Source organism: Drosophila willistoni (genome assembly GCF_018902025.1).
Source record: "Drosophila willistoni isolate 14030-0811.24 chromosome 2L unlocalized genomic scaffold, UCI_dwil_1.1 Seg168, whole genome shotgun sequence".
Lineage (NCBI taxonomy): Eukaryota > Metazoa > Arthropoda > Insecta > Diptera > Drosophilidae > Drosophila > Drosophila willistoni.
In genome coordinates, this window is record NW_025814047.1 from 2040396 (window position 1) to 2055215 (window position 14820).

At 38.4% G+C, this 14820-nt stretch overlaps 3 protein-coding genes across 3 annotated transcripts; 2 read left to right on the forward strand and 1 right to left on the reverse strand.

The window, feature by feature from the left end:
• Window positions 1-96: 96 nt before the first annotated feature.
• Window positions 97-3767, forward strand: LOC6643287 (odorant receptor 47b). Its single transcript, XM_002066084.2, has 6 exons — window positions 97-224; window positions 308-476; window positions 552-1069; window positions 3182-3386; window positions 3455-3613; window positions 3677-3767. The coding sequence occupies exons 1-6, from the start codon at window positions 97-99 to the stop codon at window positions 3725-3727; spliced, it is 1230 nt and encodes a 409-aa protein (XP_002066120.1). The 3' UTR covers window positions 3728-3767.
• Window positions 3768-6656: 2889 nt separating this feature from the next.
• Window positions 6657-14560, forward strand: LOC6643286. The gene is made up of 18 exons (XM_023176363.1): window positions 6657-6717; window positions 6775-7122; window positions 7200-7481; window positions 7557-7689; window positions 7758-7900; window positions 9192-9378; window positions 9479-9591; window positions 9662-9925; window positions 9986-10132; window positions 10250-10960; window positions 11071-11536; window positions 11627-11814; window positions 11877-12055; window positions 12118-12918; window positions 12980-13149; window positions 13210-13434; window positions 13567-13689; window positions 14274-14560. The coding sequence occupies exons 1-18, from the start codon at window positions 6657-6659 to the stop codon at window positions 14326-14328; spliced, it is 4596 nt and encodes a 1531-aa protein (XP_023032131.1). The 3' UTR covers window positions 14329-14560.
• LOC111518729 lies at window positions 13825-14158 on the reverse strand. The gene is made up of 2 exons (XM_023176316.2): window positions 14057-14158; window positions 13825-13995 (listed from the first exon to the last, which is right to left on the reverse strand). The coding sequence occupies exons 1-2, from the start codon at window positions 14121-14123 to the stop codon at window positions 13871-13873; spliced, it is 192 nt and encodes a 63-aa protein (XP_023032084.1). The 5' UTR covers window positions 14124-14158; the 3' UTR covers window positions 13825-13870.
• Window positions 14561-14820: the final 260 nt, after the last annotated feature.

Here is a 14820-nt window from a genome sequence, read left to right on the forward strand (position 1 = left end):
TTGACTCAAGTTTATATGTATGTGTGTATGGACACTGTACACATACATGTATAAAAGAAGTTAAGACCAACTGACTGTAATACAGTACAATTTGAAATGTCCGAGGCTGATTATAAATCAAATGTACGTCTGGTGAGCGGCTTCTTTGATGAGTTTCTGTCTGTGCTGAAGAAGAAGTCGAGACCGCCGCGTCTGGTTCTTCATTACCATCGGGCTTGCTTGTGGTAAGTTACATATATTTGAATACGAAAGACAAGATCTCGAATGTTTGTATGTTTCTTTGTTTGCCTGTCGATGGAATTTACAGTCTACTTTTCATCTATCCCAACAAAAAGATGACAGAGAATTCCGTGTATAGGCAATGCAACTTGGTCATCTTGGCCAATTTAACGTTCTTTCTCATTACGGTCATGAGTGCAATACATGAATCGAAGAATGTTATCGATATGGGCGAAGATTTCGTTTGGATCATTGGGGTTAGCTAAGCATCATTGGATTTCCTCCAAGACACAGACCTGCTCACTTTTACTCTTTTTCTATGTTGTGACCAGATTAGTTTGATATTGACCAAGATTTTTTATATATACCTACGTGCCGATGGAATCGATTCTGTAATTGAGGATTTCGATTATTATGGTAAATTAAGACCACATAATAATGATGAGGAAATCTTACGTTGGCAGCGTCTTTGCTATTTGGCCGAATCGGGAATATTTATCAATTGTTTTGTATTGCTAACTCTCTTCAATTTGGCCATTTGTGTGCAACCTTTGATCGGTGGCGGCGATTTGCCGTTTCATGTGATGTATCCCAATAACTGGCATCGACGTCAAATCCACCCAAAAGTCTGGAGTTTCATCTATATATGGCAAAGCATAACCTCGCATCACAATTTGATGAGTATTCTGCAAATTGATCTCCTGGGCATACACACATTCTTGCAGACGGCATTGAATTTGAAGATTCTTTGCTTGGAAATGCGTAAATTGGGTAAATTTGGTAAACTAAACGATGACCAGTTCCATCAGGAGTTTAGTGTGCTAGTGAAGTTCCATCAGCATGTAATCAGGTAAGCAAGTACACTGAAAATTATATTAATGGTAAATTAAATACTTTTAGAGCCAAGTTAGTGTTCAATTTCAATGGGATTAAACTCTTTCCAATAAGCTTATCTTATTTTACATTGCTTTTTTAAAAGGTTTTAGCCCTATAGATGACTTTTTTGATAATCTTCTTTAATGTTTATTAACCGAAACCAAATTTTTGGTTTACCAAATTACTACAACTTATAAAAGGATGATTTTAATGTGTTTAAAAAAATCATTCAAATATTAGCATATGTACCTTTCAAATAATCTTTTTCATAGGATTGAGCATCAGCCAGTTTAAATGTAAGGTTTGATATAAATTTTCACAACAAATTAGCAAATAAGATATGGTAACTAAATAAATCGTTAAAGAGGTAGTTCTATTATGAAACCGAATACTTTTTCTGCCACTTTTTGAATACACGCTTTTTGTCAAAATAAAAGACAAGTAACCTCTCTCAATGTTTAAAAAAGAAGACAACAGCCACAAAAATGTTCAAAGTTTCTTTCTTTTACAATCCTTTTCTTTAAAATTTGTGACATAAAATTCATCAGCAGCTTTAAATGATAAGGAACGAAAGGTTTCCCTTTTCTACCTTTAATTTCGGCTTTTTCAAAGCTTCTTTTTCATTTAAATTTTTTACTGGTTTCGATGGACCTTTAGGACCTTGCAGTTTGCAAAGTACCAATAAGTAAAAAAAGAAGTACATTTTAGGTCACCCGCGTCTGAACTTCACATCATAACTGAGTACTGAGTACTATTCCGAAGTCTTTACATATTTCCTCCTGGAAATAGGCGCCAGATGTTTAAAACTCGTTAAACTTCAAATTGCTCAGCCATTTTGTATTAAATATTTACATTGTGTACCCTTTTCGATTAATAATTACCTAAACTTTAGTATACAGTATATAGAGTTATAACTTGTAATGCCAATCCAAGTCGAAAAGACTGGAAGAAAATTTAAGATTTCAATTTCTTTAAGCTGTCGTTTCGGTAATTTCGATTTAGAAGAATAAGCAATGCATCATAAGATTTAACTATATTTCCTCTAGCGAACCCTAAATCTAAATAATGAAAATCTATTAATTACTTAAGCATTCAAATTAAAGGAAGTCAAAAAGTAGATCAGATTTGGAATGAGCACATTTAAATTAGTAAACAAAAGTAGAAAAACTTAATGCAACAAAGAAAGGTTTTGTTGTCCTGTGTAATCTTTTATGATGAAAATCAATTCTCATTTTTATTTTTGGGCAATAAAAAATTATTCATTTGTTTAAATAAAAGAAAAATCATTTAGATATATACAATAAAAATCATTTGTCATTCTTTAATTTATTCAAAAAACATTAATACAAAATAGAACTCACAACTATTAGAGTCCTTGCTTCTTCATACTCACAAATTATATCTAATTTCAATCAATAAGATTGAAATGAAAAAGAAGTTTCTAAAGCAGAATTTTATGTTTATGCTTAAGTATCCTTTTACGGCAAAAAAAACCTTTGTTGTTAAGGTACCGTCAATTTTTAATCGATTTGCTTTTTTTAAATAAAAGTTCTTAAAATGACAAACTTAAGTAGCTTTTCCTTACATATGTTTAATTATTTAAGTAGTTTGAATTTTAAGAAGATTCAACAAACTTTGATCTAAATTTCTTTTTACAACAAAGACAACCAAATTAATTGCCTTACAATTCAGCAAAATTGGCAGAATTTTAGGATCAAATACACCAGAGTCATTGGCTTCATTTAGAATATCTATATTTTTTAGTCAATATTACAATAATATAGTGATTTGAGCTTGAATTTCGCTGGTTTCTTACATTTATGTCTTACACAAACATGTTAGTTAAACAATTTAAACAACAATTGTTTAAATGTCATTTATATTTAAAAAGGACGTTAGAGTATTAAAAAAGCCATAGGAAAAGTTGACATGAAAAAGGCATCCACTGTAACCATAGAAAATTTTTTAAAGGCTTTTATTGTCACAATTGAAGAACTTGGAACATCCTTTTGACTTATAAATCATGAAATTGCATTTTTTTCTCAAAGTGTAAACAAATTGAATGTCTTTTTTCGCGGCCTTTCAGCACCGTGCAAAAGAACAATCGAGTGTTTTATGGCTCTTTTATTACCCAAATGATAGCCAGTTTCGCATTGATTTCCATGTCCACCTTCGAGACCATGGCTGCTGCCGGAGATCCCAAAGTGGCTGCCAAATTTGTGCTCTTTATGGTCATTACTTTCATACAGCTTTCGTATTGGTGTTTGGCTGGCACCTTGGTCTATACCCAGGTAAGTTTTAAGTCTTCGGTATGTAGGATATTTAACAAAGGAATCTCTCTCTCTCTCTCTCTTGATAGTCAATGGAAGTGGCCCAGGCGGCATTCGATATTCAGGATTGGCATACAAAATCCGTTTCTATACAGCGTGACATAATGTTTGTGATTCAACGTTCACAGAAGCCTCTGATGTATGTGGCCCAACCTTTTATGCCCTTCACCTTAACCACATATACGATGGTATTTCATGAGTGGGATCTCCTGTCTTATCTTTGGATTAACTCACCTTCTATTTCTTTTTAGATACTCAAGCAATGCTATCGCATTTTGGCTTTATTGAGAGAATCAATGTAGATGAACTTTGAGTTTTAGAAAATAAAAGTTTGGGCACCTGTTTATTGTTGGTTGACTTTGATTTGCATTTGCATTCACTGTGATTCGCCTCGTTAAGGTTGTGGGCCTCGCCCATTTAACACTCAACAATGACTAGATGGGGCAAGGGGGCGGGCAGGGTGAGTACCTACGCACACCCAGCAAAAGAGCGGCGACAGGTGCAACCTCCAAGCTGCAGCTCTAGATAGTGGTTGAATATGGAGTGGTTGGTTATTGGAGCTAGCCTCGAATTTATTCAAACGTGAAATGCATTGTCATGATCTGGTCCGGTCCGGCCGGACCATATACATACCAACTCCCATATCTATGTAGGTACATATAGAGAGAGGAGCGGCGATCGTTTAGCTAATAGCAAACGGGAATGCCCTTCATATCTGGGGAGTTGTTTCTATTTGAATTTCGGTCGATACTGTCCATGAACCATGCCCTCTTACACCTATGCAGAAAATGCCCCCCAAAAACGCCTGACAAAAACTTTTAGCCACACCCACACGCAATACATTTTTCTGATTAACATTTGAATTGAAATTCACATTGCTCATTGCTGTCGCTTGTCTCCACATCTAATTAATTCCTCTTTCTGACCATTGTCTCGATTCTAGTATATCCGATTGTATGTACATATGTTTGTGTCGCCATGGATTCGAACTGCTGCCCCAGCTAATGGTAATGGTAATGAGGGGGAGGTGGATGATCACCGTCGTCATGTCGATGGTAATGGTCCAACTTGTGGAGTTTTTTGAAGTCTGCTGGGCCGCAACGCTTTCAGTTTGTCGCAATTTATTCTAACGATCGGTCAGGTTTAGTCCCTGCAGCGCGAGTGGGAAAATAATAATAGTTGAATAATTCCATATTATTATTCTAATTGCATATCCTTTTCTCAATCCAATAACGCTAAACGGTAAACTAACTGGCAATTTTAAATTATTTAAGTGCTGAATTAACCTTGATATGAAAGTTAAGCAATAAATTTAATAAATAATGCAAATTAAAACTTAATCGATGAAAATATTGAAACTAGAAATCCTTAATTTAAAAAAAAAAACAAGTTAACAAACTGCAAACGTAATAAAATTCTGAAAAATTAATCAACTATCTCAATAAACAAAAAAATCTACATTTAATTAAAACAAAGTCCTTAAAAAACATTACAATAATTAACATCAAATAGTAAATCATCTATTTAAAATTATTTTATTTTAAAATGTGGATACTTAAAAAGAACTAAAAGCACAAAAACATTAAAAATTGTGTAATTCAAAAATGTGAATACTTAAACAGAACCCAAAAACATAAATTCTAAATAAAATATTAAAGAGAATACTAAAATAAAATGTTTAAAATAAAAAGCCGAAATAAAATTCTTAATAAATTCTTACAAAAAAATTAGTGAGAGAAAAGTATCTGTCCTAAAATGAATTGCTAAAAAATTAAAAAGAAAATAATGAATTAATTACTTAATGACTAAAATTACTAAATATGTTGGCACTAAAATCTTAAAATATTCTCAAAGTTATTCAAATCGTTTCATAAAACGAATCATGGATATTAAGCAACAAAATGCAATTCAAATAAATTATAATTATTAAATTAAAGAATTATATTTTGCTTTAAACTTAATCCATAAAAAAGGGATCATAATCATTATGGATTCAATTAAAAACTTTAAAAATTAAAGAATAATTAAATAATAGTCATATTCTTAAAAAAAACTTTTAAAATTGAAGAAATCAAATAAAATAAGCATTGTGAATCCTTAAACTAACCAAAAACTTTCCAACAGCATAAGAATCTATAAAAAATCGATTTTCAAAAATTAATAACTGATGAAATTAAAATGATCATTTAACAGTTTTTATATTTAACTTATAAAAATGTTCCAAAAGAAAAATTAAAATTGAAGAAAAAAATATCCCATTTTGGAAAGTTACAAAAAGGATGATCATAATCAATCTAAATTAAATGTGGATCCTTGATGGATAAAAAGTCAATTTGAAAAGTTCATTGGTTTTTTTTTGAGTGTAGTTTTTCGAATAAGGTCCTTAAACTAAGATAATTCTTTTCAACGAGCAAAAGTTAAGAACTACGGTTCTAAATTTTCAATATTAGCAGAATCCTTAAAGGACATTCGTATACCCATTTGCTTGCTATTAACTCGCTCTCTCTGACTCTTTCTGTCTTAATAATTTCACAAAATGGGAAAGTTTTTCATGTCCATGGTACAGCCAACAGTGAAAAACCAAGTTGAGGTCAATGCGACAGCTTTTGCCTTAAGCTTTTCATAATGGAAAAACTCGAATAAAACTCTCTGCCTAGTTTTTTTTAAGTTGATATTGTTGGTTTAACTAACCATTCTAAGCATATTCATCTGAATGTATACATATGTATGGAGAGATAGACAGATCTGTGTGCTTGGGGGGACAATAAGCCGGAAGTGACATCCGGAGTTGTGGATCGATATGAGAGTGAAGCCGCCAACACATATAGCCATTGTATGTCGGGTTGATATTTTGTTGCTTTTTGGTTAGTTTAATGATCCAAATTCGCGTTACGCATTGTGCACATTATGGCGCGCAGCGAGTTGACATGTTGTTGGACACAGTAACAGAATATTTAACAATTTTTTAGTGAAATTTTGTTGATTTTACATTTTTTTTTCTTTCGTTTGAAAACTATTGAGGTCGCAGAATTCATGTCATTTTGTTGGCCAATGAACTAATTAGATCAAATCTATATACAATATATATAAAAGTACATATGTATGTATCTACCAATTATTTCGTTTGTTCAGAGCAAAAAACACGCAGTCAGTGGACCAATAAGGGAATATATCTAGAATGTGGTTTTAAACACGAAACATTCCATTGACAGTAATACATTAGAGAAGAAAATGAGAGCCAAATTGGCTTTAACTACTTTACTGACAGCCTGGCTGATTGGTTTAAGCTATGGTAAGTTTTTTCTTTCTATATATTGCCAGACAGAATTTTTAGGGGGTTTCTTTTTAGGCCAAACTACTTGTAAAAATGGTCTAGGACGTGTGCTCTATGAACGTCTGCCCAATCAACAATTGCAGGGCTATGACGATGATGTGGTACGTGACACAGCACCGCCTTTCAGAGTCCTAGAGAAGTGCCAGGATCTGTGTCTACGCGATCGCACTGGCACCAACAATTTGGTGCGAACATGCACCAGTTTTGATTTCCAACCTGGCAGCCGCATCACCTCTTTTGGTGGCACCTCCGAGTACGAGGAATCACTTTGCTATCTGACATCTGAACAGGCCGGACCGGAGGGCATAGGCAGTCTGATGCTGGTCCCGAATAGTGTCCATTTCAATGAGATCTGTCTGACATGTGAGTGCCAAATTGGAGTTTGCGGGGGCTTTGTGTGGGTGTATAACTTATGAGTCTGTGTGGAACAATTTTTGCAGCAAGTCGCCCTGAGCGTGAGTGTCCCAGTAGACGTTATGTTTTCGAGCGACATCCGCGCAAGAAACTTAAATTACCCATCAGCGATATCAAGGAGATAACGGCCGCCAATCGTTCGGACTGTGAGGACAAGTGTTTGAATGAGTTCTCATTTGTATGTCGATCTGCTAATTTCGATTCCACGATGCGTTCCTGTACCTTGAGTAGATTCACCAGACGCACACATCCCGAACTAATGGAAGATGATCCCAACTCTGATTATCTGGAGAATACGTGTCTGAATGGTGGGTAATCGTAGTGCTAGAGAGATTGAGAGATAAAAAAAACTGAACGATCTGGTAATTGATATTTATTTCTAGCTGAAAGACGCTGCGATGGTCTGGCTGTGTTTGTCAAGGAGGAGAACAAACGTCTTGGTGGTCCATTCGAGGTGGATATATTCACCAACATGACACTGGAGGAGTGCCAGACCATGTGTCTGCGTGCCGAGAAGTAAATTAACTAATCTCAGAACTCCATTTCACTTAATGCTCAAAATGTTTGTGCTCCTTAAATTATAGATACTTTTGCCGCTCTGTGGAGTTTGATGATCAAAGTAAACAGTGCATACTGTCCGAGGAGGACTCCATTTCCCAGAAGGATGACATTAGCATTAGCTCCAGCCCCACACATCATTTTTATGATCTTGTGTGCCTCGATAATCGTAAGTGGCTACTGTAAAGACTGTAAAGAAAAAAAAACAGAAAAAACTAACCTGGACCAACAACGAGAAGCAGAACCAGACCACATCATCGTTGAGCCACAGTGCTAACTGCATCATTAAATGTTGGCCAATAACTGGGAATACTTAAAGAATCTCACTGTGAGACAGACATATATATATATAGAGAGAGACCAAGACGATGCCGACGAATGTCCAAGACAGCGACAACAAGATTACAGTGTGTTTTAATACTCTAGTCAAAGAGGGTACATTTTATTTTGGCCAGTAAAGATGCCTAGAATGGACTTTCAAGTAATTATGATGTTCGTCTGTCTACCTGTAGACAAATGTATTTCAGATTCAGCCAATTACATACATACATATATCATGACACCGACTGATCTGAAATAGAGCTTTAGATCAAGTAGTTTGTTGTTTTTCAAAATATTCTCTTTCCCCACAATTTTGTGTTTAGTATACACATCAAAATACTCGAAGAAATTTTCTAAGGCACGAACTACTCTATTATAGGTTTTGATAAAAAACTAACTTCCTTGTCTTATGATTATAATGATTGTTATACATGATATTTGAAGTAAAACCTTTAATTAAAACTAGAATCTTAGTGTCAAAATATAAACTAGACGAATCAATGAGTTAAAAAGATTAACTTACACTTGATTTTTTTATACGAATTCGGTTATCTGGAATCATTCGCTTCATTTAGTTGTAATTCACAACTGGTTCTAGTGTTATGACATTACAATTCTAAAGTGATTAGCGAATTCTACTGATAAGAAACCAAACAGCATTAATGGTTTTTTTTTATAAAACAAGCCCCTTTTTCGAAAGTTTGACAATATCTTAGTATTTCATTAAGTCCAGCACTCCTGATTCTTAAAAAGAAAGATAATAGTAAATTTTGAAATGAAATATTCCCCATGTTAATACTTTAAAAGTATGTATATAGGAAGTTTGTGTAAAAATTTGAAACCCATCGGTTGAGTTAATCCTTAGAAGTTTGACTTGAAATATTGTGAGAATAAACTTTAATCAAGATGAAATTGTTCAGACTATATACATAGGTAGAGTATAGACTTTAATATATGTATGTACTTACAAATATAAGTAAGTTCGTTTTATGCATAATATAAGGTTCAATTCTAAACAAGAGTATATAAAATTCGGCTTGGCTGAATTTACCCCATCTTTAAGTTTTTAATTCCATTGCCTGGTGCCCCCAACACCGGTTCACATCTCTGTTATGCTGCAATTCCCGTTTTTATTGCAGAACGAGCCACCGATTATCCAGATAACGCAGTTACCTCGCACCTCTTCTCGAGCGGCCGGCGGCCAGATACAGCTTTCCAACGTTACCGCAATTCTCGACTAGGCGGTGAGTTTCACTCAGAGATCACGGGACGTTCGCTCAGTGAATGCCTGGACGAATGTCTGCGCCAGACGAGCTTCCAATGCAGGTGTGTGCTTGTGTGTGATTCTTGACTTGTTTGTTTGACTTTCCTCTTAACCAACTCTTTTAACTGTTCTGTGTTCTTACGCTGGGCAAACAAATTGCAGGTCTGCTGTATATAGCGATCGTTTTCGTACTTGTCGCCTGAGTCGGTACAATCAAAAGGATGGCATGCGTATTATATACGATGCTGATTATGATTACTACGAGAATCTAATGTGTAAGTGCCTTGATGGTAGGTGCTAATGGTTAATCTCATGGCTTCTGCTTTTTTTTTTCGTTGACTGCAGTGAATGTTGTGGGCGGTGGCAACGATAACGATGCGGGTCACGGGGTAAATGATGGCAAGCGACCTGGAGATCAGTCGGGCAGCAACTGGAGACAGCCTAATAAGCACGACGATCGCTATGGCTCGTCGGGCGGTTCAACTGGGACAGGAGGCGGATCGAATGGAGTGGGCGGAGGCACTAGGTTGCCCACAAGTGGCAGTGACGGTAGCATTGACTATGGCAGACCCTACGATCGCTATCCCGATTATGCGGGCAATGATTATGGTGAGTCTAAAAATTTATAACATAATTTTGTTCAATTTTAACCTCAATAACTTGATCTAGATCTTTATCCGTATGGAGATGCAAACAGAGATCGTGATCGCGATCGTGATCGTTATCCTCCAGATCGTTATGGCTCACGGTATCCTGGCGGTGCAACTGATATGGGCTATGGACGACCCTATGATCGTTATCCTGATGATCCTTATGGTAAGTGAACTTTCTTTATATTCAACTTTATCTAAAACCCATTAATGTCACCCAATTTGACTGCGAAATCACTGCCTAATGAAATACTGACAACTAATTTACTAACCTTCACGTCAGATCGGTATCCAAGTGGTGCCAGTGGCGGCGATAGGGATCGTGATAGAGATCGTGATCGTTATCCTGGCGATCGTGATCGAGATCGTTATCCGGATCGATATACGCCGGATCGCTATGCCGATAGATATGGCGATAGGCGTTATCCGGACAGAGAGAGGGATAGAGATCGCGATAGGTTGCCCTATCGACCGCTACCCTATCCGGGAATCAACGATAACACTTTGCCCAACGATTTGCCCCACACACGACCCTATCCCAGCGATGATGATGCTCCATTTAGACCATATGGCTACGGTGGTGGTGGACGCTATGGCGAGAATAGATATGATGGTCGTTATCCACCGCCCCCTGCACGTTATCCACCTGGAAGAGATCGTGATCCCATTGGTGGCTATACGGGACGAGATGCCCCCGATAGCATCTTTCCGGATAGACGTTATCGACCCTCATCCATGGATGCGCCACGCTATCCCTATTTGCCGGACTCAAGAGGGCCACCCGGACGTTATGATGATATAGTGCATAGTGCAAGGCGTCCAGAGCCAGAGTCGGCGAAACGTTATCCACCTGCGCCTCTGGCTCCAACTGGCAGTGCCAGCAAATATGCCTCGACACCGAATCGTTTTCCGGTAGGCAACGATCGTTACCCCATAGACATCTACAAGTACGGTAATCGACCACTGGGACCCAGTGATCTTGGCAGACGACCTGGTAAGTACTAACTAACCCCACTACCACTAGCCAAATCTACCAGGTATCAAATCCAAACTGAAGCACATATCCATGAAATTCGAATGCAATGAAAACATTAACTTCTTTAGGTGTAGATCGTCCGCCATCCTTCTACGACTATGACTACGAGGAGCGGTATGGAGATCGTTATGGACCCTATGATCGAGAATACGATGGTCCACCAAGTCGAAGACCATTGCCGCCACCTGGCAACGGCCCATATGGCCGCTATGATACACCCTTCAATCGTCCCTATGGCACTGGCAGTCTTGATGATCGTCCTCCCATACCACTGCCCGGTCTGGGTGTACACAGTCAACCCACGCCTTATGGCAACGCTGGACACATTGGCATCGGTGTGGGTGGAGGCGGTGGTCCACCACCTCGCCCGCCCATCACTCGTTGCGAGGAGAGCGATAACTTTAAACAGATTGCAGCCAGGCACAAGATGAGACGTCATTTCGTGCGACGTTCACTGATCGTGCCCAGTTTAATACAGTGCGAACGCGAGTGCATTGAGAGCAGAGATTTCGTGTGCCGCAGCTTCAACTACAGGTAAGAAGAACAGTTTCAAGATGGAAGATAAAAAGCCCAAGATACATACAAGACGACAAATGCAAATGCAAACGCGAATTCAATTTGCAGAGACACAGCGGCAGGCGGTTACGATGATCGAGATCGAGATCGGGATCGGGATCGCGAGTCGCCTAACTGTGAGCTAAGTGACAGAGACTCGCGGGAACTGGATATACATGATCCGGGTTCGTTTGACGCCTCCAACTATGACTTCTATGAGCGGAGCATAGGACGCAGTGATGGCGAGTGCATGGATGGTAAGATCGCAAGAGATTCACAGAATGACAAACTAACTAACTAACTAATTGGCCTCCTGCAGTCACTCAGACATGCAATGAAGAAGGCATGGAGTTTACCATACGCACACCAGAAGGTTTCTTGGGAAGAATCTATACCTATGGCTTCTATGATCGTTGCTTCTTCCGTGGCAATGGGGGCACAGTGAACGTCTTGAGGATCAGTGGCCCACAGGGCTATCCGGATTGCGGAACTCAAAGGGTAATTAGCCACATTCCTTTTTGGTAACTAATTGGATACCAAATTGAGTTGTATTCTTTCAGTATGGCGACACGTTGACCAATATTGTGGTGGTTCAGTTTTCGGACAATGTGCAAACGGGTCGAGATAAACGCTACAATCTCACCTGCATTTTCCGCGGACCAGGCGAAGCTGTGGTCAGTTCTGGTTATATTGGCGCCGGTTCTGGTAGTCCCATACCCATTGAGTATTTGCCAGCCGAAAATACGTTGAGCTCGAAAGTGCGTCTCAGTATTTTGTATCAAGGACGACCGACCACCACAATTGCAGTGGGTGATCCTCTAACATTCCGTCTGGAGGCTCAGGATGGCTATAATCATGTCACCGATATCTTTGCCACCAATGTTGTAGCCAGAGATCCGTATTCAGGGCGTAGTATACAACTGATTGATAGATTTGGCTGTCCAGTAGATCCGTTTGTCTTCCCCGAATTGGACAAATTGCGAGATGGTGACACCCTAGAGGCGCGTTTCAATGCCTTCAAGATACCCGAATCGAATTTCCTGGTCTTTGAGGCCACAGTGCGATCCTGTCGCGATGGCTGTCAACCAGCCTATTGTCCAGGACCTGCTGGACGACAGGAGCCCTCCTTTGGACGACGACGAAGATCTTTGAATGTGACAGAAAACATAACAGAACAGGCACCAGAAGCTCAGGCCTTGGAGGGCATCAATCAACTGGATGCAGATGGCGATGATATAACCATTGTCAATAGCACTACAGTGAGTGCCACTCTGGGACAGGGACAATTCAATAATGATACCCAAATGGGTGAGAAACCCAAAGAGAATGAGGAACCCGAACAAGTTCGCGAAATGATTGAGGTGATAAATCTTGATTAGTGTAAAAAGAAATTCAGACTAACGAATCTCTTATCTCTGTCAGGTCTTTGAGACACGTGAGGAAATCGAAAAGGAGTCGTATCCACGCAAACTGGTTGCCCCCGTCGAGACAGTGTGCATGACACCAGCCGAATATCATGGTCTAATCACAGCAATCATTCTGCTGATGATTTTACTTTTCAGCATCACTCTAGTTGCTGGCCTTGGCTATAGGTGAGTCTGATCGGATCCTCCAATTAGATGGTACAAATTGTGAATTTTCCTTTTTTGCAGACGCTATTGGAAGTCCATTTCAAAGAATCGTCTGGCCGATAGACACTCGCCCATACACTCGTTGGGCCACTCCCATTCCTCGATACGCACACATGAGCGCTTTACCGAAATTGGCAGTGCAGGTGGAGGTGGAGCCAATCAGAGTGCATCGAATCGTGCCTCGAACGTTTTTCGCACCAACATGTCCATGTTTGGCGGCTCATTACACAAGACTTTTGCCACAGGGTAAGGAGATCACCATCACAATTTATCAGTTCTCCCCCTCTCTCTCTCTCTCTATCTCTCTCTCGCGAGATATCTTTTGGTTTACTTGTTGAACCGGTCCATTTATAAGGTGTTTATATCTTGTATTAACAGCAACTTGGCCCGCATGTGCCAGCTGCCGGTGATAAATCCCATGCGGACAACGGGACAATTTGAGGATCCTAGCGAGCCCATCTATACAGATTTGAATGGAGAACTCTTCGAAGAACGCTCCAGGTAAGTACATTCTCTGTGACAAATTGAAAGGAATGCAACATTTTTCTCTTGTTAAAATATCTCTTTAGAAATCAAAATTCCAAAAAAGCTCTACAACCAAGCTCAACCATACGCAATTGTAATTATACAGAACCATTTTTCAAGATCAATCAATCATTTAATCTTTTCGTTATTAACATTCTCACAAGGGTCGGCAAATGCATAGAGCAACCTTATTACACATGCCCCCGCTTCCGCCTGCAATTTGGCATTTTGTGGTACACCAATCGCCCTTCAATTGGCACACGCCTTCAAAAGTTGGCATCACTAGAAGAAAACAGAATAACTAATTTCCTATAGCATAACATTTAGTTATTCAATTACTCACACTGTGCGTAGACATTGGCTAAACAGATTAACCATATAATTAATAAAATATTGCTCAAGTATTTCATTTTGAAATGTTTCAATCTTGAGAGACAATTGTGTACTAAATACAAACGGGGAAATCCTCATCTTAATAAGCTCACCTTATCAGTTCCACTTACTAAATGCAAATTCGTAGAATTTTTTTACTGATTATTATTTGTTTGACTTTTAAACAGATCGCTGCGAAGTCTGACAATGGTGGCCGAGTCCGAAGATAATCAAGAGGTCTAAATCATAATAACAAAAAATCAAATATAATAACGCACAAGAATCTTTTGCTCGTCTTCTTGTGATTAGTTTGTATATAAGCTAAACAGTTTGCCACCATCTAATAATATTTACCACTCAATATTTATACGCTAGCCCAACAAAAATCTAGCCTAAGACACACAAACTGCACACAGTCCAGGAAACAAATGATCTTACAATCCAAAAAATACAACAAATATTTAACCCCTAGCCTAACAACAAAAAAAAAAACCAAAAAACAAAACAGGAAATGCAAAACAAAAATATTCTCTCTATACTAAGTTATCGAATTGCAATAAAAACATAAATTTATCCATAACCATATATGTATGTATGTATATCCCTGGGGAGAAGCATTAATCAGACTTCCTTCTGCAGCAAAAGGTAAGCAGCTTATATGGTTCTCCAACTGGCCAGGAAATGACTTTGGGGGAGCTCAGTCTCTTCGTTGGGTCAAACCAGTAGCTGAAACAT

Coding starts and splice junctions, on each gene's coding strand:
- LOC6643286 (XM_023176363.1), top strand. CDS start 6,657: ATGAGAGCCAAATTGGCTTTAACTACTTTACTGACAGCCTGGCTGATT. Junction 13,150..13,209: donor GTTGCTGGCCTTGGCTATAG/GTGAGTCTGATC, acceptor CCTTTTTTGCAG/ACGCTATTGGAAGTCCATTT. Junction 13,435..13,566: donor CACAAGACTTTTGCCACAGG/GTAAGGAGATCA, acceptor TTGTATTAACAG/CAACTTGGCCCGCATGTGCC.
- LOC6643287 (XM_002066084.2), top strand. CDS start 97: ATGTCCGAGGCTGATTATAAATCAAATGTACGTCTGGTGAGCGGCTTC. Junction 225..307: donor TACCATCGGGCTTGCTTGTG/GTAAGTTACATA, acceptor TGGAATTTACAG/TCTACTTTTCATCTATCCCA. Junction 1,070..3,181: donor TTCCATCAGCATGTAATCAG/GTAAGCAAGTAC, acceptor GCGGCCTTTCAG/CACCGTGCAAAAGAACAATC.
- LOC111518729 (XM_023176316.2), bottom strand. CDS start 14,123: ATGAAATACTTGAGCAATATTTTATTAATTATATGGTTAATCTGTTTA. Junction 13,996..14,056: donor AGCCAATGTCTACGCACAGT/GTGAGTAATTGA, acceptor GTTTTCTTCTAG/TGATGCCAACTTTTGAAGGC.